The sequence below is a fragment of the Myotis myotis genome, unplaced genomic scaffold (assembly GCF_014108235.1).
Source record: "Myotis myotis isolate mMyoMyo1 unplaced genomic scaffold, mMyoMyo1.p scaffold_m19_p_1, whole genome shotgun sequence".
Classification (NCBI taxonomy): Eukaryota; Metazoa; Chordata; class Mammalia; order Chiroptera; family Vespertilionidae; genus Myotis; species Myotis myotis.
Window position 1 is genome coordinate 181,018,371 of NW_023416313.1, and position 22,498 is coordinate 181,040,868.

Sequence of the window (22,498 nt, forward strand, 5' to 3'; positions counted from 1 at the left end):
GGAAGTACTTCCCCTGAGGTCTACCGGAAGTGGCGTCCGGCAGGGAGGGGTTCTTTACCCGGTCAGGCAGCTGAAGCTAGGCGCTTGGGTTACCCCTGCAGCGACGCCCCCTGGTCCCACCGAAACCACCGCTGCTCCCGCCCCTTCACTCCTCGGCCGCGCCATGGGCACCCGCGACGACGAGTACGACTACCTCTTCAAAGGTGAGGCCATGGGCTCTCCCGCTCTCCCCCGACTCGCGTCCGGGGGCCCGGGACACTCCCGGGGGGCCCGCGTGAGGCCACCTCAGGACTGGAAGTGGCCTTCCTCCGCCTTTCCCTCTCCGTGCGGCTTGCCCCTTGGCCTCCCAGCTCAGCACTTTTCCTTCCTTCCGACGGGGTGGGGGTGGTCCTCGCCAGCACCAGCCCGGCTCAGAGCGACCTCCCCGTAGGCCTTCGCCAGCCTCGGAGCCCCTCACCGAGTGTCCTGGCGGCGGGCTGCCTTCCCCCGGGTCATCTTCCTTTCCCGGGTTTTAGGCCCCTTCTCGGGGGTCGCCCCTCCCACCATCTTCTCTTAGGGATTTGGCGCCCCCTCCCCCTCGGTCTGCGCTCGGCCGGGCTCGCTCCCCTTCCTGCACCCCGGCGACCCGCCCTTCGCCCCGCTCATCACCTAGCCTGGGCGCCGGTCGCCACCACCGGCCTTCCCTTATCCGCCTCCCTGCCCCCCCGGCGCCTCCCCTCCGCCCCTCCTTCCCCTCGGACACACAGCTCCCCCAGCCATGTCCATCCCGGGGCCAGGCCCTGGTGAACATCTGCGCGGCCAGCGGCCCGCACCGGCCCACAGCTCCGGCCGCCGGTCCCCTCGCGCTGCCCCCGGGATTGGCAGCCCTTTCTCTGCCTTCCCTCCCCAGGCGGTGCTGAGCGCTCCCGGGGCGTCGGTGCGACCCGAGGCTGGGGCGCCGGGCCGGAGGGGGTGGCCCGTCACCCGCGCACGCACTTGTCGCAGTGGCCCGGCCGACGGGTGTGACCGCCCACCCGGCCTTCTCTCTTCCACCCTCCCTCCCTCCCCAGCGGCGCCCGGCCCGGCCCGGCCCGGCCCGGCCCGGGGTGACTCTGACTCCGCTCGCGGGAAGGGGTTGCGGATGGGTGGTGGCTGTTATCCCTGCCAGACCTGCAGGCCCGGTTCCCGGGCAGGAAAGGCTGTGCGCTGCACAAATGCGAGCTGCCTTTATCGCCATGGACTGGCCGCTTCCTGCTGCAGCGCTGGGAGCACCCAACCTGTTTTTAGAGCAGGAAGGGAAGAGTCCTCCTTGGCTACAGACCTTTCCCAAAAAGTGGGCGGCGGGGAGAAGTTGTGTGCTCGTCGGTCGAATTAAATGTTTATTATAAGACAACACATATTGGAGGGTGAGGAGTGGGTAGTAACAAATGCTTATTGGTTAGTCCGGAAAGAATCCAAATAGTTGTGTGTGTGTGTGTGTGTGTGTGTGTGTGTGTGTGTGTGTGTGTGTGTGTTTAAATCAACAGAGATAAAGGGTACAGTTTCCAATGAGAAAAGAGTACAGTAAATGCTTTTTTTTTGTTCAGTGAATGGGCTCTCTCTCTGACGTTCTTTCTTTGCTCCTGAATTAGGAGGGCAGCCATCAGTGGTTATGATGCTGAACAAAGATCATTACCAGGGAGGGAGAAGCCATTGCTGTTAAAGCTTTACAGTGGAGGGTGGAGTTAGAAAGAGTGTTAAGCATGGTGACGGTGTCTGACTTTGCAATTGGGTGCTAAGGAGGAATGATTGACCAAATGCAGCAGGTAACATTTCTTTACTTGACCAGTACTTTGCAAATCTCGGCATACTAGCTGATGATGCCCTTATCACCACTTGCTCCTCTGGGCCAGAATATTCTATTATACGGGGTGAATATTGAATGTGTTCAGTATCTACCCCTTCCTTTCCCCCACCCCCCCAGAGTGGAAAGTCATTTACAAGGAGAGGGTACCTAATGCATTTTATATACTGTTTGCTGAAGTCATCTGAGATCAGGTGAAATTACTTAAGTGAGACCCTGGACATGAGTTTAGCTATTAAAGGGAGAATTAAAAAAAAATTTTTTTAATGAGGTGCCGTGACAGTGAGCAGCTAGCTTACCTTTGAAGTAATTAATTCAGAATAAGATAGACTGTCAGAGTATTTCTTCTGTTTGGTTTGGAACCTAAATGTTGGTTTATAGAAGCCATTTCTTTTTCACTAAGAATATTATCCTGGGTTGGCTTAAGGAATTTTAACTTAATTTTGGGTTTAGAACATCCTACTAACAATGATTGAGAGCACAGGGCTTTGGAGTCACAGAGGCCCATTCAAATCCTGACTCAGGTCTTAAATCTGTTTTGTGACCTTGAGAAAGTTAACTTTTTTAGCGTCAGTTCCCTCATTTATAAAAAGGAAACAGTATGTACCTCTCAGGATTGTTGTGAGAATTAAATGGGACTGGTTATAAAATTTTAGTTTCTGTGAGGACTCAATAAATGGTAATAATGTGAAAGAAGTTACTCTGATCTTGTCAGGTTTTTTTTTAAACCATAAATCTTTATAAATATAAGAGCATTTAAATATTAGTAAGGAAACTTAAAACTAGGAACTTCTAAAGTACTTTGTTTCCATGGGTTATGGTTTCATTTTGCTGTATATTTTGCTGTTTAAGGTAGAGTGTTTAAAAAATTCTGCTGAGAAGGATTTCCACTTAAAGTTCTTAAAGGATATGAGTCACTTTTTTTATTTATTTCAGTGCTGATTATTTAGCCAAATTCTTATTTTTACAATTATTATTATTCAAAATGAATTAATAATAATTTTTTTAAAAATGGTTCATTCTAGACATGAGATAGGCTGCAGCTCTCTACTTGGAGGAAGGCTTACCTAGCAAACTTAATAGTTGAGGGAATGGAAGTTAGTTTGTAACTCCAACCAATTAAAAATGAAGAGGTATTGTCCTGGCCCTCTACACTGAAAACCAGATTCTGGTCAGGGCACATACCTTGGTTAGGCAAGTATGGGAGGCAGCCAATCGATGTTTCTCCCTCCTTACCTCCTTCCTTGTCCCTTCCTTTCTCTCTAAAATCAATTAAAAAAAAAGAAGAAGCAGCTGTATTTTGATTAGTATAGAGTGATCCAAATGTGGGGAGAGCAGGACAGTTAATCTGAATTATGTATTTGTTCTTGAACATTACTCTTTTTAAAAAATATATATTTTATTGATTTTTTACAGAGAGGAAGGGAGAGGGATAGAGAGTTAGGAACATCGATCGCAACCAAGGTACATGCCCTTGACCGGAATCGAACCTGGGACCCTTCAGTCTGCAGGCCAACGCTCTATCCACTGAGCCAAACCAGTTAGGGCTGAACATTACTCTTTAGTTAAACTTAATATTAAGACTTTTGGTAGGTGATTGATTTTATTTTTAAAAACTTGACTTTTTATTTTAAACCACAATGTGGTTAAGGCCCTGTGAAACCCATAAGTGAAATAAGCATCAACCATAGTCCCTGTTTACAAATATTGTGGTAGACACCAATCCACTCAGTCATATTTTCTGAAAATACCTGGATTACTTAGTCTACACCATTTTCTTTTTAATCTCATTGTAGGTCAGTAATAATTAATTATCAGCTAATTATCAGTAGAAATGATCATAGGAAATTTGTTTTCTTGCATCTTGGTAGTTTTCTTTCAAAATTTTTGGTTGAGCAACTCAGATTCTGCTGAGCCTGGAAAACATGTCTAGATTTCAGCCTTATGAAGATTCTTTCGGTGAGGTACTATGAATATAGAGGCTGAGGCAAAAGTAGGTTTACATTTGTTCGTATGGAAAATAACACAATAACTATTCCTATATAATAAAACCCTAATATGCAAATCGACCGAACAGCAGAATGACCGGTTGCTATGATGTGCACTGACCACCAGGGGGCAAATGCTCAATGTAGCAGCTCCCCCCTAGTGGTCAGTGCACTCCAGAAGCCAGGCTCACAGCTGGCGAGCGCTGCAGTGGTGGCGGGAGCCTCTCTCGCTGCCTCCATGCCAGTGCTAAGGATTGACGGCTTAGGCCCGCTCCCGGTGGGGTCCTGGACTACGAGAGGGCGCAGGCTGGGCTGAGGGACTCCCCGCCTTTCAAGTGCATTAATGTCGTGCACTGGGCCTCTAGTAAATAATAAGAATAAACTGTTTTGAATACTCACAAGTGTAAACCTACTGTTGCCCCATTCTGTAGTTTGAAGAGTAGAAAGATCTCCAAGTTTATTTATAAAAGCCAGTATAAAAACTATCACTTTTTTCTTCTGGTGATAACTTACAGATCTGATAATACTATGATTGATTTGTTGAATTAAATTTTAGTTCAGCCTGGCTGGATAGTTCTGTTGGTTAGAGCATTGTCTTGATACACCAACATTGTGGGTTTGATCCCCAGTCAGGGCACATACAAGAATCAACCAATGAATGCATAAATAAGGGGAGCAACAAATTGATGTTTCTTTTTTCTCTTTCAACTCAATAAAAAAAATAAAAATTAGTCCAGTATATTAGTTTGCAAGGAGTGTATAAAACTAAATGTGGTTGAATAGGTGGAAATTTTAATTACTTAATATAATTAATATGTATAATATGTTTTATGGCATTTAGCTGCCTAATTGATATATATTGAACCAAATTCAGTTTTAGGGTTAGAGATAATACTTAAAATTCAGCAGATAAGGTTAACCAAGTGGTAATAAATACTGTCAGGCTATTTTAGAAATGCTATAGTTGTTTCATATGTAGATGCTGTTATTTATGTTTATATATTTTACTAGAGGCCTGGTGCATGGATTTGTGCACCAGTGGAGTCTTTCGGCTTGGCCTGTGCCCTCTCTCAATCCGGCCTGGGAGGGATCGTGGGAGGTTGGCCAGCTAGGGAGGGACCATGGGAGGGTTCCAGGGCATGTCTGGCCTGTCTCCCCCAGTCCAGATTGGCCGGACCCCAGCAGCAAGCTAACCTACCAGTTGGAGCATCTGCCCCCTGATGGTCAGTGCACATCATAGCAACTGCTTGACTGAAGGGTTGGACACTTAGCATATTAGGCTTTTACATCTATGATGATGGCTATAGTTATAGAATGTTCAAAGTACTTTTAACCTAAGATACCAGTTATAGAAAATAGGAAAGTCACTGCACATTCCTTTCTTGAACTGTGTAGTGTGATCATATTGTGTGTTACATTTAAAAAATGCAATTAAATATTACCATCTTAATGAAAGAAACTAATTAGAAATTAAGTTTGAGTCCATGAAAATTTTTTTAAAATATACTTTTATTGATTTCAAAGAGGAAGGGAGAGGGAGAGAGAGATAGAAACATCAATGATGAGAATCATAGATTGGCTGCCTTCTGCACGCCCCCCTACTGGGGGTGGAGCCCGCAACCCATGCATATGCCCTTGACCAGAATTGAACCCAGGACCCTTCAGTCCGCAGGCCAAAGCTCTATTCAATGAGCCAAACTGGCTAGGGCTTTAGTTTGATTTTTAAATCATAGCCAGTGAGTTCTCTCCTGTTGCTTAGATAATTTAATCTATTCTTACTAAAAATCTTTTTATGTTATTTTTTTTAGTGAGCCTAAATGTTTACTTCTTAGTTTGGTTTCTCATTTGGTAACTGAATAGAAGCAGCTTTCCTTATTGTGTCATTTCTCAGCATCATCTTAGCAGCACTATTCTTAAACATTATCTTCTGTTGTAACTTAAGATATGATCCTTTAACAAGTTGCTAATCTTAATTCTAGCAATCTTGTCTATGTCTCGTTGAGATAACTATTTTATATTGTATAAAGCATTTATAAGTCTTGAATTATTTTTAGCTAAAGGTGCTATTTTTCATAATGTTAATTATTTACATTGAGGGGGGAAAAGCCCTCACTAACTTACTTTATGATGGCATAAAGATTTGAGGATGGGGAGACAATGAACATAGTTATTAGTTAAAGTGGAGGTCAAAAGGGAAGAAATAAAAAACTTTAAAGGGCTAGAGTTTTTGTGGGAGGGAGGTGGTGTTTTTTTTATTTTCTAAAGGTGTTATCATTCTAGATGTCTTGCTCTTTGGCTCCTGAATTACTGATTGATATCTGAGTGCCTATGAAATAGAAATGGTTAACCTTTTGGGTTTCTTTTATTTCCTATTCCCACTTAAAGTGAGGCTTTTATACCTCAGAGCAAGTGTGGGACCAAAAATGATTCAAAGGAGGTTTCATTTGCAGAACACTCAGCCTCTTTCACTGAGAGGCAATAGTGAGTATCCTATTAAGAGGGTACTCTATTACTGAAATTGGGATTTGATCTCACGTCCAGAATGGTGGACCTTGGAAACTAACATATCAACCAGCCTTCCTATAAAATTGGAAGTGTATTATATGTTACTTTCATAACCTTAGTATATTCTTTGGTATCCACTTTAAAGCATTTATTATAATATCTGTGGTATTTGACACCTCTACTTGATTATATTGCTAGAAATAACTCCTTGTGCTGCATGGAATCACTGCTGCCTGGATGATTTCTTGCTGAATCAGCTGATAAAGGAAACCAGAAAGATATGCATTTGATAATATACTCCCTCTAAGACTGCCCAGAGGCCAGCTTCTATCCACTCTTATGGCAGGGAAGGAATGCATAATGGATTCTCTTCGCCGCCCTCTGACTAGAATGCAGTGAACTCTCACAGTTAAAATAATAATAATAATTTTTATTGATTTCAGAAAGCGGAAGGGAGAAGAGAGAGAGAAAAACATCAGTGATGAGAATCATTAATCAGCTGCACACCCCCTACTGAAAATTGAGCTCACAACCTGGACATGTGCCCTGACCAGGAATTGAACTGTGACCTCCTGGTTCATGTATCGATGCTCAATCACTAAGCCACACCTGCCTCTCAGTTTTTTGTTTAAATATATTTTTATTTACAAAAAATATATATTTTTTGGTGTTTCTTTTTTCTCTTTCAACTCAATAAATACAAAAATTAAAAAAAAATTAGTCCAGTATATATATTTTTGCTCTATCCACTGAGCAAAAACGGCTAGGGCTGCCTTTCAGTTTATTTTATTTTATTATTTATTTTATTTTATTTTACTTTATTTATTTCATTTTATTTTATTTTTTGCCTCTCAGCTTTTACATTCTTCCCCACTCCCTGTCCATTCCACCAAATCCCAATTTCTTTAGTAAGGCATGGTTTTATTTGGTGTTATGTTTGCATATTTGATTTTCTAGTCCTGGTGTCTAGATTAGCTAGTAAGAAGTAAGAAGCATTAGTAGTTCACAATAGGAATAAGTATAATATTTCCTGAAAGTGCCTATAACATTTTTACAAAGGAAAGAAGTTTTATCAGGCTCAGATCCTGTAAATCAGTGAAATCATTTTATTCTTTAAATTTTGATAGACATGCTTTAAAATAATTTAACTGCCTATATCCCCATTGTTTTTAAAATTATTAAGGGGAATATTGCCTTGGGTGAAAAGAATCCCCGTGTGTTTATTAGTTAATAAATAAACTGTCTCCTAAATAGTAATTATAGGAAATGATTTTATCTAATCAAAGCCTGTTTTAAAACCTTGGCTGGATAGCTCAGTTGGTTAGAACGTTGTCCCTATACTCCAAGGTTGTAGGTTCAATCTTAGTTCAGGACACATACAAGAAGCAGCCAATGAGTGCATAAAGAAGTGGAACAACAAATTGATGTTTCTCTTTCTCTTCCAGTCAATCAATCAATTTTAAAAAACAAAACCTGTTTTTTAAACAAATCATGAAGTGGTAAGTGAAAGTGTATGTTCCCTGTTGGCTCAGAATTATTAGTCAGCTTCCTAGGCTCCCTGTTAAACTTAGTGGATGGAGTGTTTGTTTTTGGAGGAGTCTCTAGTTTCCTGCCAATCTGTTAAATGCAAATGTTGTTTCTGTGATCTGGGTGGCAAAGTTTATAAACCTGATGCCTCATATGTTAAATGTGTTTCATTTTGCCCAAGTGTGAGTCCTGAGGTCACACCTACTCTTTGAAGAAACCAAGAACATAATATTCATTTTTTCTCTCTATACCACCAACTAATATCCTTTGTTATTTTTCATGTCTGATACAAGTTAGAGTCACAAATTGTTTGGTTTAGGATTTATCTTTCAAGTTACCTTCTAAGGCAGCAAATTTCAACCTTTTTCATCTCATGGCACACACAAACTACTAAAATTCTGTGGCACACCAAAAATATATACTCCTATATTTTTGTCAGTTTGACAGAAAAATAGGAATAATTTTGATTCATTCACACTGGACGGCTATTGTTGTGGTACCATTCTTTTATTTGATAATCTAAGGGAAAAGAAGTCAGTGCTTCTGGCTAAATAGTCAGGTATTGCATGTTTAAAAAATGTTTGTGACACACCGCTTGAAAATTGCTGTTGTAAGGTGGTGTGCTTGTCTCATTCATCTCAGATAAAGTTCTTTGTCTTTTCAGTTGTCCTTATTGGAGATTCTGGTGTTGGGAAGAGTAATCTCCTGTCTCGATTTACTCGAAATGAGTTTAATCTTGAAAGCAAGAGCACCATTGGAGTAGAGTTTGCAACAAGAAGCATCCAGGTTGATGGAAAAACAATAAAGGCACAGATATGGGACACGGCTGGGCAAGAGCGATATCGAGCTATAACATCAGCGTAAGTCTCAATAGTTTTTTAAGTTCTGTGAAATAGGCTGCCATCAAGTGAATTGGTTGCCATTAAGTTAATTAGCTGACTTTTATTATTAAAAAAGATTTTTTCCCCCTTTTAGGAATGCCAGTATTAGGGTTTTGAAATTTATTTATAAATGTGTTTTTAAAAATATATAATCCATGCCCTAGCCAGTGTGGCTTAGTTGGTTGAGTTGTCCCTCCCATGCACCAAAAGGTTGGTTCGATTCCTGGTTGGAGCACATGCCTGGGTTGTGGGATCCCAGTAGGTGGTGTGCAGGAGGCAACCAATTGATGTTCTCTCTCTCTCCCTCTTCATCTCCATTCCTCTCTCTCTAAAATCAGTAAAAACATATTAAAATATATATAATCTATATATTTAGTTCTTCCTAGTGTTTCCTTCTATTTTGTGGTTGTTTTCTAATAGTTACATATGTTTCTGTTTTCAGATACTATCGTGGAGCTGTAGGTGCCTTGTTGGTTTATGACATTGCTAAACATCTCACATATGAAAATGTAGAGCGATGGCTGAAAGAACTGAGAGATCATGCTGATAGTAACATTGTTATCATGCTTGTGGGCAATAAGAGTGATTTGCGTCATCTCAGGGCAGTTCCTACAGATGAAGCAAGAGCTTTTGCAGGTTAGTGATATGAGTTTCATGTTATTACAGTGATTCTGTATTTCTTACTGTCATATTTTCAGTTTTGATAACCCTTCCAATGAGGTTAATCACTCACAGTAGTTTCAGAAAAGTAAACATGAATAAATAATGAATGTTCAGCAAGGATTGTTGTTTTTAAAGTATATGATGACTGTTGGGCTCTTTTGCTTAATTTTGAGTCATTAAAACACTATAGTATTTTGAGTTTTTGCTGCCAAAAATTGAATATAAATACTGTCTCCTTTTCTCTCCTGGAAAGGGTAGATGAAATCTATTCTGTATTCTTGTTTCTTTTTCCATTATGTTTCTGTGTTTACCAAAGCTGCTCTATGCGGTTCTGAAAAGTAGTAGACCAGGGAGTGTCAAGGATCATAGGCATTCAGCTGCTTAGGAATTATAACTTTTAAGCTTTACAGGGGATCTACCTATCTCTTGCCACTGTTCTGGAAGGGCATTCTACCAGAAGGCAACGTTGTACATTCTTGGCTAGTGAAGGTTGTGAGCCTCCACTAGTGATTATGCCGATTTTTGGTTTTCCAGGCAAGAAGCTTTATTTCAAATAATATAGTTACAGAATTCTAAGTGAATCTCATATACCCATCCTTGTTTATACTATAGCTGTGTGGTTAAAGGACCATAAGGGATAGAAGTAGCAGGATATTTGATAATTTACTATATTTTGAGTAGTGTTATCATTCTTGTGGTAGTATTTAGGTATACCAAGTATTTATTTTAATGAACCCAGTAAAAATTTCTTATGTTTAATTTTAATCTACTAAAGTGTAAGTATCCTTTATTGCCAAGAATGGTATCCTTATTGCCAAGAAGTTGGGGAAGTGGAACAACAAATCGATTATTTCTCTCTCCCTCTCCCCCTTCCTCTCTCTCTAAAATTAATTTTTAAAAAAGGAAAGGAATGGTCTTTTATATTTCCATTTAAAGCCTTGAGTGTATTACATCTCTGGTATTAACTTTGCACAAAACTGAACTTTTTGTGTCTCCCCACAGAAAAGAATGGTTTGTCATTCATTGAGACATCAGCTCTAGACTCTACAAATGTAGAAGCTGCTTTTCAGACAATTCTGACAGGTAAGACTTGCATTTTCAGATTATACCAGTGGAAATAAAAGTTTTAGGGAGATAATTTAAACAAATTAATTGGGAAAACAAACTGTCACATTCTCTGAGAATGACTATCATTTTAGAGAGCTACTAGAACAAGAGCTATAAAATTAGTTACAACTTTTGCTTGTTGAACTTTAATCATTCTAATTTATCTGGTTTATAGTGGGAAAATACTTTGAAAATTATTTGTTCACTTCTATTATTATCCATGTATTCTATAATTCATGGTCACAGAGTAATGCTTAAATGTACTTTCTAAGATAAATACTGAAATCCTGGCTATGGAAAGATATAATAAATGCCTTATTGAAATTCAGTAAAGTAAAGGCATTCTAGGTTCTGATGTGTGTTATAGAAGCAGCTAGTGAAAAATATGTTCTTAAAAATTCAAATGAAAAACAAAAAGTAAAATTTTCTCATGGTATATTGTAGAAGAAGCAGAGTGTCACCCGTGGAAAAAATCAGCCAGTTATTGCATATAGAAAAGTTAGATAGTGGGGAAGGAACAAAGTTCATGCTGTTTTGGAATGTGGATATGCAGACCAGGTCAACCTCAAGTATAAGAAGGCATTTTATTTGTGATGACTCATATTTACCTTGTCTTTATTAATCTTAATCCTTTAATAAATACTTCGATAGGTTGTTTTAAGTACTTTAAAATTATATGTTACTTTTAAGAACTTGCTAGTTATTTGTTTTTAAATATATTTTTTATTGATTTCATAGAGGAAGGGTGAGAGAGAGAGAGAGAGAGAGAGAGAGAGAGAGAGAGAAACATTGATGATGAGAGAGAATCATTGATTGGCTGCCTCCTGCATACCCTGCACTGGGAATCCAGCCCGCAACCCCTGGCATGTGCCCTGACCACAGAATCAAACCATGACCTCCTGGTTCATGGGTGGACGGTTAACCACTGAGCTGGGCAAGAGCTCACTAGTTTTAATACATAGGATAGTCTTGTTCTAAAAAAGTCTATATGGAGAAATGGTTAAATAAATGTTTTCAATTATAATGTAACAGGATTCTTTGTATGCAGCACTTGTATTAGATGTACACAGGTTTTAACTTTTAAATGTCTTATTTTACTCTAAAAAGTAGGGAATAGACCTAGGATTTAAAAGCATGGATTTGGAAGCCTGACTTGGGTTCTAGTCTGGCTCTTCTTTTCCACTTATTAGCTCTATAATCTTAGGTAAGTTACTTAATCTCTTTAGGCCTTACTTTTTTCTTTTTTGTCTGTAAAATTTAAATATGTTTTGGGGAGTTCTGTTATTTTCTTTTTGGTGAGAGTCTGAATTTATAACAAATACCTGTGATACGATTTGCCTCGACTGTTAGGTTGTGACTTCAAGGTTTTTGTCTCTGTAATCCATAGAAAAGAATTGCCTGTCACTGAGACATCTACTTTAGATTCCAAAATGCGTACATGAGTTCGTGCATATAAAATACTTAGCTATTCCTGGTACATAGTGAACATTTGATAAATTAGTAGCTAAATAGCAATTAAGGTATGAAAAAATTTAACTAAAAAAACTAAATATTGGTGATTCGTATACCTATCTTATTAGAATTCTTTTCTGTTATCAAAAAATAGTAACTAGCCCTGGCTGGTTTGGCTCAGGGGATAGAGCATCAGCCTATGGACTGAAAGGTCCCAGGTTCAACTCCAGCCCAGGGCACATGCCTGGGTTGCAGGTTCAATCCCCAGTGGAGGGTGTGCAGGAGGCAGCCTATCAATGATTCCCTCTCATCATTGATGTTTCTATCTCTCTTTCCCTCTCCCGTCCTCTCTGAAATCAATAAAAATATATATATTTAGAAAAAAATAGTAACTAAAAGAACTGGTGCTGGGGTTGGATAAATAGTCTTTGAAATATAGTAGCTTTCATTTAGAATCTTGTGTGGTTTCATTGCAGATCATTTCAAATAGGCAAGATTTGGTTAAATATGCAGTATATCTGTAAATCCTACTTTTTTCTTTATAACCACGTAAGTGGATTCTATTGACTCAGTATGTAGACTAATACTAATTTTAGACCTAGGAGGGTAGGCTTCTACTTTTTAACTATTTGCTCCCACTCCCTCTATAACTAAGGTCACTGAGTCTCCCTGGTTCTTAGATTTATAGTGTCTTAAAATAAGGAAAGAGAAACAGGAAAGAGAAAAAAAGTCATCTTGAAGGTCTGACTCTCAAGGCCTCTAAAAATGTCACTTGAAAAACTTTTTAGTCAGTCCTTTTGTTGGGATTTTTTTTTGTCCAATTGCATCTCCTCTGCTATAATTCTAGCCTATTTATCCTGATCCAATTTCTGGCCCATTTATTCTGATATTAAGTAAAGGTGAGACCAAGTCTTCCACCTGCTGTGGACTGTTGTATGCATCATTTGTGACACTGAACTTATAATCTACTTAAACCTGAACTAGTCATAAACAGTGATATATACTTAAAATGGAGCTGTTTTGTCCTTAAAGATGAAGAACATCTGGCTATTTTTCTTATAATTTACTCTAGATTAAACTTGTGTTATTGCTTGACTAATGTTGCTTGAAAAAAAAACAAGACTTTAGCTTCACTTGCTACCACTTTTCCTCTCTATATTCACTATTTCCTCAACTTCCTGCATAAATCTCAGTGTTCATCTGTGGGATCAGAGATCACTGCATATGGCAGCAGACATCTGTGCTGTTTTGCAAGTGTTAGGATGTTTGTTCAAAACTTTTTTTTTTTTTTTTTTTTTTTAACCAGTGAGAGGATTAATGCATTGAAAGAAACAGGAAAGAGAAAAATACTCATTAAGCTTAATTCACCGTAACTGTTAACAGTATTAAGGGAGCATTTACATTGTATATTGATGTTGCTATAAGAAAAAAATAGTTTTTTAGCTCATGGACACAGGCAATAGGGGGGTGAAGACCTGGGGGGATGGGTAGGGGCTGAGAGGAGGGGATTAAAAGGGGGTGGGGGATGGGAGACATCTATAATACTATCAACAATAAAATATATATATATTTAAACAAAAGAAAAGATAGCTTTTTAATTTTAAAATTATATATTGAAATATTACTATATACCAATAGTACTTTTCATAGTCTTATTTTTTTCTTTTAACTTTGAATTTTGATAATTTCAAACTTAAAGAACAGTTAAAATCATAGTAAAAGAATTGGCAAATACCCTTCACCCATATTACCCATATTTACATTGTATGTTGATGTTGCTGTAAGAAAAAAATAGTTTTTGCCTAAGTACTTTTTATTGTACTTTTTATTGTAAAAACAAGAACATTCTCTTTTATAACCGTAGTATAATTCTCAAAGTTAGAGATAAGTAGTAACTTTAAAGATCAGTGTTTAACTACAGACCTTATTTAGATTTTGCCAGTTGTTCCAATTATTACCAAAATAAAGGCTGGAATTAGATCACACATTGTATTTCACTGTTTAGTTCCTACTTTAGTTTCTACTAACCTGAAACAGTTTGTCGGTCTTTTCTATATTGTAATTTTTTTGAAGGATACAGTTACTAAATTTGGGTTTTTGTCTACTGTTTCCTCATGATTAAGTTCAGGTTATGTATTTTTAGCAGGAACATCACAAAAGTGCTTAGTGCATCATATTAGGAGGCTCATGATCCTGGTTTGTTTTATTCATTACTAGTGACGTTAACTTTGGTTACTTGGTTAAGGTGATATCTGTCAGGTTTCTACATTAAATTACTAAGTACAAGTCATCTTTTTAGTATGAAGACTAAATCTTTTTGTGGTTGAAAGGATTTTAATTCACTGAGCATATTGACTTAAAAGTGGAGTGAGAGTTTTCAGGCATTACAGTAGTCTCCCCTTATCTGCAGTTTTACTTTCCTCAGTTTTAGTTACCCACAGTCAGGTGTGGTCCAAAAATATTAAGTTCCAGAAATAAACAATTTGTAAGTTTTAAATTACACACCGTTTTGAGTAGTGTGGTGAAATCTTGTGTCCTTCCACTCCATCCTGTCCAGGACGTCAATCACCCCTTTGTCCTGTGTTTCCTGCTGTGTACACTAGCCTACTCATTAGTCACTTAGTAGCCCTCTTGGTTATCAGATGAACGTTCAAGTAACCCTTATTTTGCTTAATAATGCCCAAAGCACAAGAGTAGTAATGCTAGTATAGTAGATGATTCTAATAGATATACCAAAGAGAACTTAACCTGTAAAAAGTACTTCCATTTGGTGAAAAGGTTTGTATGTTTAGGAAGAAACATAGTATATATAGGATTAGGCACTATCTGTGGTTTTAGGCATCCACTTGGGGTTTTGCACTGTATCCCCTGCAGATGGGTGAGTGGGGGCGGGGGGAGCTTCTGTAATTTTACTAGAGTAGTGAAAATCTCTTATTTAGGCATAGTAGCTTTGTTCTTGCAATGTGGCAACTTTTAAATATGTGTCAGTAATTAAATTGGAGCATTTTTTGACCTTTGAGAAACTTACTTGGTGAGCATTGGGTTTGAAGAACACCTAAAAAATTCTGATCTAGGCTCTAGTGGAATAACTCAGGCCTGTGCTATTTTCACAGTTCTTGTCATTGAAGAATTTTAGCTCTTTTTGTTCCCCAATTTGGAACAGTGGCATTTGACTTCCTTAGAATTTACTTTGCAACTTGATCCATACTTCCATTAGAGTAGAAATAGATATATGTCTTTTTTATTTAACTTTATCTGTTTATATTTAAAGCTGTCTTATATTAATGTTTTACTTCATATTTAGGTTGCTAAGATATTCTTATATAAGAAAGATAAAGCAGAATTCCTTTTCTTTCTAACCTTACCTATTCTTTGGACATCTTGAAAAGGGGCTGCACAGGAATTGGTGTATCACATACGTTCGTTTCTAAACAAGATTATCTCCTAATTTTCTGACCAATATTTTCCTCTTGATTTATTGCCTTATTTTTATTAGCAGGTATCTTTTTGGTGACTGCAGCAAATGAAAAATTAATCCATTTCTACAAAACAGTATACAGTACTTGTAGGCAGTTATACAGCACTGCTCAAAATTCTTGCTTTGTAATAAGATCTCTTTAATTATTTAACTTTCGATGTTCTCTGGAATTCTTCCTTTTCCTCCCATCCAGTATTTGCTTTTCATGTAAGAACCTCTAAAATATTTTTTTGCTTTGGTTCTCCTAATGTAATGTTTAATATAACTTGTTGAGAAGTTAAAATTTGTAGAGGGTCACATTTATTCATTTGCACTTGAAAAAGAACCAGCCATCCAGTTGGGGATTAGAGAGAAAACGTAAAGAATAATCAATAGCATAGCCCAGCTCAGTTGTTGAGTGTCGACCTATGAACCAGGAGGTCACGGTTTGATTCCTAGTCAGGGCACATGCTCAGGTTGCAAGCTCGATCCTCAGTAAGGGGTATGTAGGAAGGAGCTGATTGATGATTCTTTTTCATCATTGATGTTTTTATCTCTCTCTCCCTCTCTCCTCCCTCTGAAATCAATAAAAATATATATATTTTTAAAATAGAATGAATGGTATAGTTTTACAGTAAATTGATGATTACATTTATTCCTTAGCCACTAGTCTGATTGAATGACTATCTTTCTTTTTACCTTTGACACACTCTGGTCCCATCCCTTTTCAATGAAAATAATCTAAATGAAGACTCCATATCCTTTGTTGGCCTCGTTTTTAAAAAATTCTAGTCAGTAGTCTTTATTGTAATCTATTTTTTCTCTTGATGCTTCTTAAGCTTTGAACCAGCGTCAACCTTCTTCTCAAACATAAATTTTAGTACCACTCCCTCCCCCCTTAAATCATAAAAAAGGGCACACTAGTTGTCAGTGTTTCTATTAATTTATGCATTCAGTTGACTAGCAGTACAGCTTGCAGTTCAGCTTTAGGAAAATTAGTTTTTAATTTGGAGAAAATGTATTAATTCAGTTTGTACATTTCTTTCTCTTTAACTTTTTGTTATGGAAAGTTTCCAACATAGTAAAAGTAGAATAGTATCATGAACTCCCATGTAGTTGTCAGCCATCATCATGGCTAATCTTTCCTCCACCTTCTCCCCCCACCATTATTTTGAATCAAATCCCAGGTATTACATCATTTCATTTGTAAACATTTTATGAGGTATGTCTGAAATATTAGGACTTAAGCCCATAACAACAAAATCACTTAGGAATTGGCAGTAGTTTCTTATTATCATTTATTATCCAAACAATATTAAAATTTCCTATCTTAAGCTTTTTTTTTTACACTTCAAATTATAATCCAAATGATGTTCATATTGCAGTTGGTTGACATGTTCTAGGAGCATTTTGAAAACACAATTCTACTTTCTTTTATAACTTTATATTTTTTAAATTTTCAAGTATTACAGAAATAATATAGTGAACACCTTATACCCTTCATCTAGAATCATCAACTTGTCACATTTAGTTTATTTCTACATGTATATATATACTCCTCCCTCCCCCCTTTGCTCAATCTTTGAAAATAGTTTGTACACACTTTGGCACTTTACTACTAAATATTTGAGTATTTTCTCTCCTAAGAACAAGGTAATCACCTACATTATAACAATACCATATACCATATCCAAGAAATTTGTGTTTATACTGTAGTATATAATGAGCAGTAGTTTTTCCTGTGTGTACTAATGTCCTTTATAGATTTGATTATTACATTTTAAATTTAGGGTCTGGTCAATTGCATTGATGGAATTGTTTTATATGTGGGATATCAAATAGAGTAGCTACTGATAACAGGTTGTTATTGAGTACTTGAAATATAGCTAGTGCTGCCTGGCTGGTGTGGTTCAATGGTTGAGCATCCAGGAGGTCACAGTTCTGTTTCCTGTCAGGACACATGACCGGGTTGTGGGCTTGATCCCCAGTTTGGGGCATGCAGGAAGAAGCCCATCAGTTATTCTTTCTCATCATTGATGTTTCTGTCTCTCTCCCTCTCCCTCTCCCGTCCTCTCTGAAATCAATAAAAATATATTAAGATCCTATATAATAAAGAGCAATTATGCTAATTAGACCGAACAGTAGAACAACTGTTCAGACTACCTTCTGGATGACCTTCCGGATGAAGCTGGGGCTGCAAGGGCTGACGGAGGCAACCAGGGCTGCGAGGACTAAGCCCCTTGCACGAATTTCTTGCATCGGGCCTCTAATTTTATATATATATATATATATATATATATATATATATATATATATATATATATATATATATATGTGTATATATATATATATATATATATATCTCGCCTGGCTGGCGTGGGCTCAGTGTTGAGCATCCACCTATGAACCAGGCGATCAGAGTTCGATTCCTGGTCAGGGCACATGCCTGTGTTGTGGGCTGGATCCCCCGGAGGGGACATGTAGGAGGCAGCCAGTTGATGATTCTCTCTCATTATTGAGGTTTCTATCTTTCTCTTTTCCTTCTCCCTGCCTCTCTGAAATCAATAAAAATATATTTAAAAAAATATATGGCTAGTGAACAGAGGAATCGGGTTTTAAATTTTATTTAGTTAATTTAAATAGGTGGCTACTGTATTGGACTGCACAGATATAGAACATTTACCCCATTTTAAAAATGTATTTTATGGCAACGTTTTTCAAGAGTCTTAGCTGGTTGTTTGGTAGTGTTCCTCAATCTGAATTTATCTAGTTGTTTCCTCACGATAAATTCATTTTAAACATTTTTGGCAGGAATACATAGATGTCCTTGATGGGAATACATTGATTCTTTCATAGTACATCATAATAGGAGGGCATATCATGTCAGTTTGTTGTAGTTTTAGAATTCCCTTACCTTTTGAGGATATTTGGGGTGGGGGGAAGCACTGGGAGAACAAAGATAAATAAGATGTATAATATAGCCAGAGGGAAATACGCTTAGGTAATGCAATATAAGACCAAATAAATGTGTTAAAGATACTTGCTGTAGGAATTTAATAACATTCATGCAGTTAGTTACTTATCAAACCTTTACTATTTGCTATAAGTTGGAGATAGAGCAATGAATGAGGGAGACAGTTTTGTTCCTTACGGAGTTTTAACATTTAGTGGAAGGAGTAGACACTAAGTAGTATTGATAAGTGTCATGTAAAATCTTAAGTTGCTTGTTTTGAATAATTATTTAATTACAATTTATCTTTAGTGTAGGAGGCAGTGATAAACATGATCTTTCTCTCCCATTCCAAGAATTCTTTGGGATTTTGGCATGTTTATGAAATTGAGCTTTTCCCTATACAGCCAAGAAAAATACCTTAATGTGCGTGATAGTACAAATTTATTTTTATTTTTCTGTGGTACAGTGTCAGTGTATATAGGTTTTTTGCTAAGGGTACAATTAAAATACTTTCATGGTCTAATTATTTTTTTAATACTCATCTGAGGATATATTTTTATTGATTTTTAGAGAGAGAGGACTGCAGGGGTGGGGGAGGAGGAAGGGAAGGAGAGAGAGGGAGGGAGGGAGGGAGGGAGGGAGGGAGGGAGGGAGGGAGGGAGAGAGAGAGAGAGAGAGAGAGAGAGAGAGAGAGAGAGAGAGAGAGAGAGAGAAACAGAAACAGCAACTGTTTGCCTCTTGTACGTATTTGCCCGGGATCAAACCCACAACATAGGTATGTGCCCTGACCAGGAATCAAACCTTTGTTGTACGGATGACATTCCAACCAACTGAACCATCTGGCCAGGGCTCTCATGGTTTAAGTTAGATCTAAGCCCATAAACTATGAAATTTCTTTAAAGCAAGATTTATTAATTGACTGGTGAATCTTTCCCTCTGAAATGGAAAAACTTTGTTTTTCTTAATCCAAGGGAAATTGTTAAAATAATGGTTGACTCTAATCAGTGGCTGTTTGAAAATAACACTTTAAATTTATGCATTTTCTGTTCAGTTTATTTGCAGTTTTCCCTGCAAATGTATCTTCTACCTTTATGTATCTTTTATGTCAACTATTGGATCGGTCTGTTCAACACTGAGTATTGCTGTTTCTTTTTTCCTCTCACTCAGAGATATACCGCATTGTTTCCCAGAAGCAAATGTCAGACAGACGTGAAAATGACATGTCTCCAAGCAACAATGTGGTTCCTATTCATGTTCCACCAACCACTGAAAATAAGCCAAAGGTGCAGTGCTGTCAGAACATATAAGGCGTTTCTCTTCTCCCATAGAAGGCTGTGTATAGTCCATTTCCCAGGTCTGAGATTTAAATATATTTGTAATTCTTGTCACTTTTGTGTTTTATTACTTCCTCATACTTAACAAATTTTCTGTGTTTTAAGTCTGATTTTAGCTTTATAAAATCATCCATTTGTCCCGAATGACTGCAGCTTTTTTTCATGCTATGGCTTCACTAGCCTTAGTTTAATAAACTGAATGTTTGGATTCTTCAATGATTGTTTCCTTTTCATCATGGAAACCTGTCACTGTAGGACATAATAGAACTTGATCACTTGAAGCTCAGACCTGTTGGTCTTGATCAAATCAAGCTAAGAAGACTTTAGAAATAAGCTATCATTTTGCCACAGAGCAGCTTACAATTCACGCACTCTTCTCTCAGTGCATTATATATTACCACAAAGCTAAGAATTGCCCTCTAAGCATAGCAGGATTTTGAGAGCTTGAAAATTTTCCATTATTCTGGAAGTCACTTTCTAAAATGCCTTAATAGGGTTATGTACTTTTTGTAAGCATCAAAGTTGATTCGAGAGGGCACCTTTTTTTCTGGGCAAGAATTATCTTAATAAACACAGAAGATTGTATTGTGGTTTTCAGTTGTGTTATGGTTATCGGTTCTGGAGGCTGGGAATTGGAGAGACTGGTGGAGTTCTACCTGAGGTGCTTCTGTTGGAATGATCAGGCAGCCTAAGTTTAATGATAAGTCATCTAATTTATCTAATATCCCAGCAGTAGATTAGGTAGCATTTTATTGCTCAGGCTATAACTGGTTTAATGCTCTTAGTATCAAATTGTGAAGTGGTAATTTTTGTCTCAAAACCTTCCATTAAATGAAATGCAACCTAGTTTTATCACCATATTCACCAGCAGGCATGGATAATTCTTTTAATAATGCTGATTGTTTAGTTTTGCAGTATATTATGGAATATAGTCCAGTTAAATATCTGGTTTCAGTATGTCAAAAGAATACAGTGAGAGGTTAATTTCTACTCAAGTAGTATCACTTAACGGCATGTATTCTTTTAGTACTTAAGATGAAATAGTACTTTGAGTTTAAATAGAATGCATTTAGGCCATTATACAGACCTGAAATAGTATTCTTCCACTACATTATTGAAATCAATGGAGCAACTAGTTTCTCATTCACAAATGTGCACACTAATATTTAGTTTTACTTTCTTGTGGATAATATTAAGCACTTACTCTGCAGTGTTCTGAAAGTTGTGTCAACTGAAGTGATTCTATTCAGGATGGTGGAATATCCCCAAAATATATATATGTGTGGGATTGCATAGATTACTATGTTTCACAGTTAATCTCCTGTCTTTTGCGATGCTCATGATGTGTGGGGCACACTGAAGGCATTGCTGTGGTTTGTCATTTTGGTTTTCTTATTCTAGTGTATTAGTATGACAACTTATCTGTTTGTAAATCACTACTTTGTATTTTATGCATGCTCTGTAACTTGGCTTTTTTTTTTTTTTAGTTATTGATTTGGAATATATTCATATTCTAATAAACAGTTATAGGGGGACTATTCTTTATGTTGTCAGATTACATTTTCCCTTTGCTTTGGATATAGTCATAGAATATTTGATTCTGATGAATGAGATATTATAGGTTCTTGCATTACAGAGTAAACATGGAGTTGGAGGCACCATTGTGTGAATTCAGCTTTGGTTTTAGACATGTAGTTCAATTGTGCTTTTCTTGGAAAAAGTATTACCAGAAATACAAGGGAAGTAATTGATCTCTGTACTTTCATACATAACCCTGTCACTAGACTCAGGAAGAGGCTCCATTGCTCCTTATTTTACTAAAAATTAGTAGTCAGTTTTTTACAAAATTATTTAAGAGAAGGAAAAAAATAGGTAGTGAATTGAAAATGATAAAGTAACTGAATTTTTATCAAGTATAGACTTAATGTTGCCTTGGGCATGGTTGGATTTTGGGAGCAGTCCAAGAAACCAGAAGTAATAGAAAATGGCTTTGATTGCATTTCAAGTATCTTCATCCTGAACAGTATCTCATGAGACAAACTGTTTCAAGTAAGAAACATTAAATTTTAAAATATGACAATTAGGGCCCAAGGCAGTTTAGTAGAAATATTTTGCTGCTTGACCCTACTTTTTAGTTTTTTTAACTTCGATTTTTAAAAAAATTTATTATATTCTCCTGAAAAGTCAGCCACCTTGACTTGTTAAACTTCTTTGTAAATGTTCTCAAGTGCTATCTATGATTTCTTTCTAATAGGAGTTATTACTCTGTAAGAGTAAGTTTTTAAATTTAGCCATTGCACTGAGTATGCTAAATTCTAAGGAATACTAGCTGGTGAATTATGCCAGAGGTTTTTTAAGTTCTGAAGGGTTCTGCAGGAAAGTTAAACTTCTTAAGGGTTTGGATTGCCCATTAAATCTAGGCATATTTATTTAATCATTGGGAAAATGAACATCTTAAATTTTTGTTTTTATTGACTTGTGTTTACAAAATACAAATGCTCTCAGTGGTTTGAGCTATTGTGTTTATCTCTTCCATCTACCCTAAAGAGACAAAATGACTACTTAGGCAATTTTGGCCAGTACCAGAAGCAGAATAATTTAAGGACTGAGTGGATAATTAAGAACATATTCCAACCTGTTAGGTTTCAATTTATGGAGCTCTTTTAACAAAGGAGAAAATGGAGATTGGTTTGCTGTTTCACAAACACCATAAGCCTGAAAAAAAATTTAAAACAAAATATGAATTTTGTATAAAGACTGTGTATGATACTCATTCCCTGTGTGAAAAAAAATGAACAAAGACCATGAA

At 37.3% G+C, this 22,498-nt stretch overlaps 1 protein-coding gene across 2 annotated transcripts; it reads left to right on the forward strand.

Moving 5' to 3' along the window:
• Window positions 1–22: 22 nt before the first annotated feature.
• RAB11A (RAB11A, member RAS oncogene family) lies at window positions 23–21,224 on the forward strand. Of its 2 annotated transcripts, XM_036305435.1 has the most exons (5): window positions 25–203; window positions 8,507–8,702; window positions 9,166–9,359; window positions 10,389–10,469; window positions 19,523–21,224. In XM_036305435.1, the coding sequence occupies exons 1-5, from the start codon at window positions 164–166 to the stop codon at window positions 19,660–19,662; spliced, it is 651 nt and encodes a 216-aa protein (XP_036161328.1). In that variant the 5' UTR covers window positions 25–163; the 3' UTR covers window positions 19,663–21,224. The 2 variants fall into 2 exon arrangements, with proteins under 2 accessions (XP_036161334.1, XP_036161328.1); XM_036305441.1 differs by lacking the exon at window positions 10,389–10,469 and having other exon boundaries at window positions 23–203.
• The last annotated feature ends 1,274 nt before the right edge of the window (window positions 21,225–22,498 follow it).

Excerpts from the sequence above, each read along its gene's own strand:
- RAB11A (XM_036305435.1), top strand. The coding sequence starts at position 164 with ATGGGCACCCGCGACGACGAGTACGACTACCTCTTCAAAG. Across the intron at positions 8,703-9,165 it reads TATCGAGCTATAACATCAGC|ATACTATCGTGGAGCTGTAG; the intron begins GTAAGTCTCAAT and ends TTCTGTTTTCAG. Across the intron at positions 10,470-19,522 it reads TTTTCAGACAATTCTGACAG|AGATATACCGCATTGTTTCC; the intron begins GTAAGACTTGCA and ends CCTCTCACTCAG.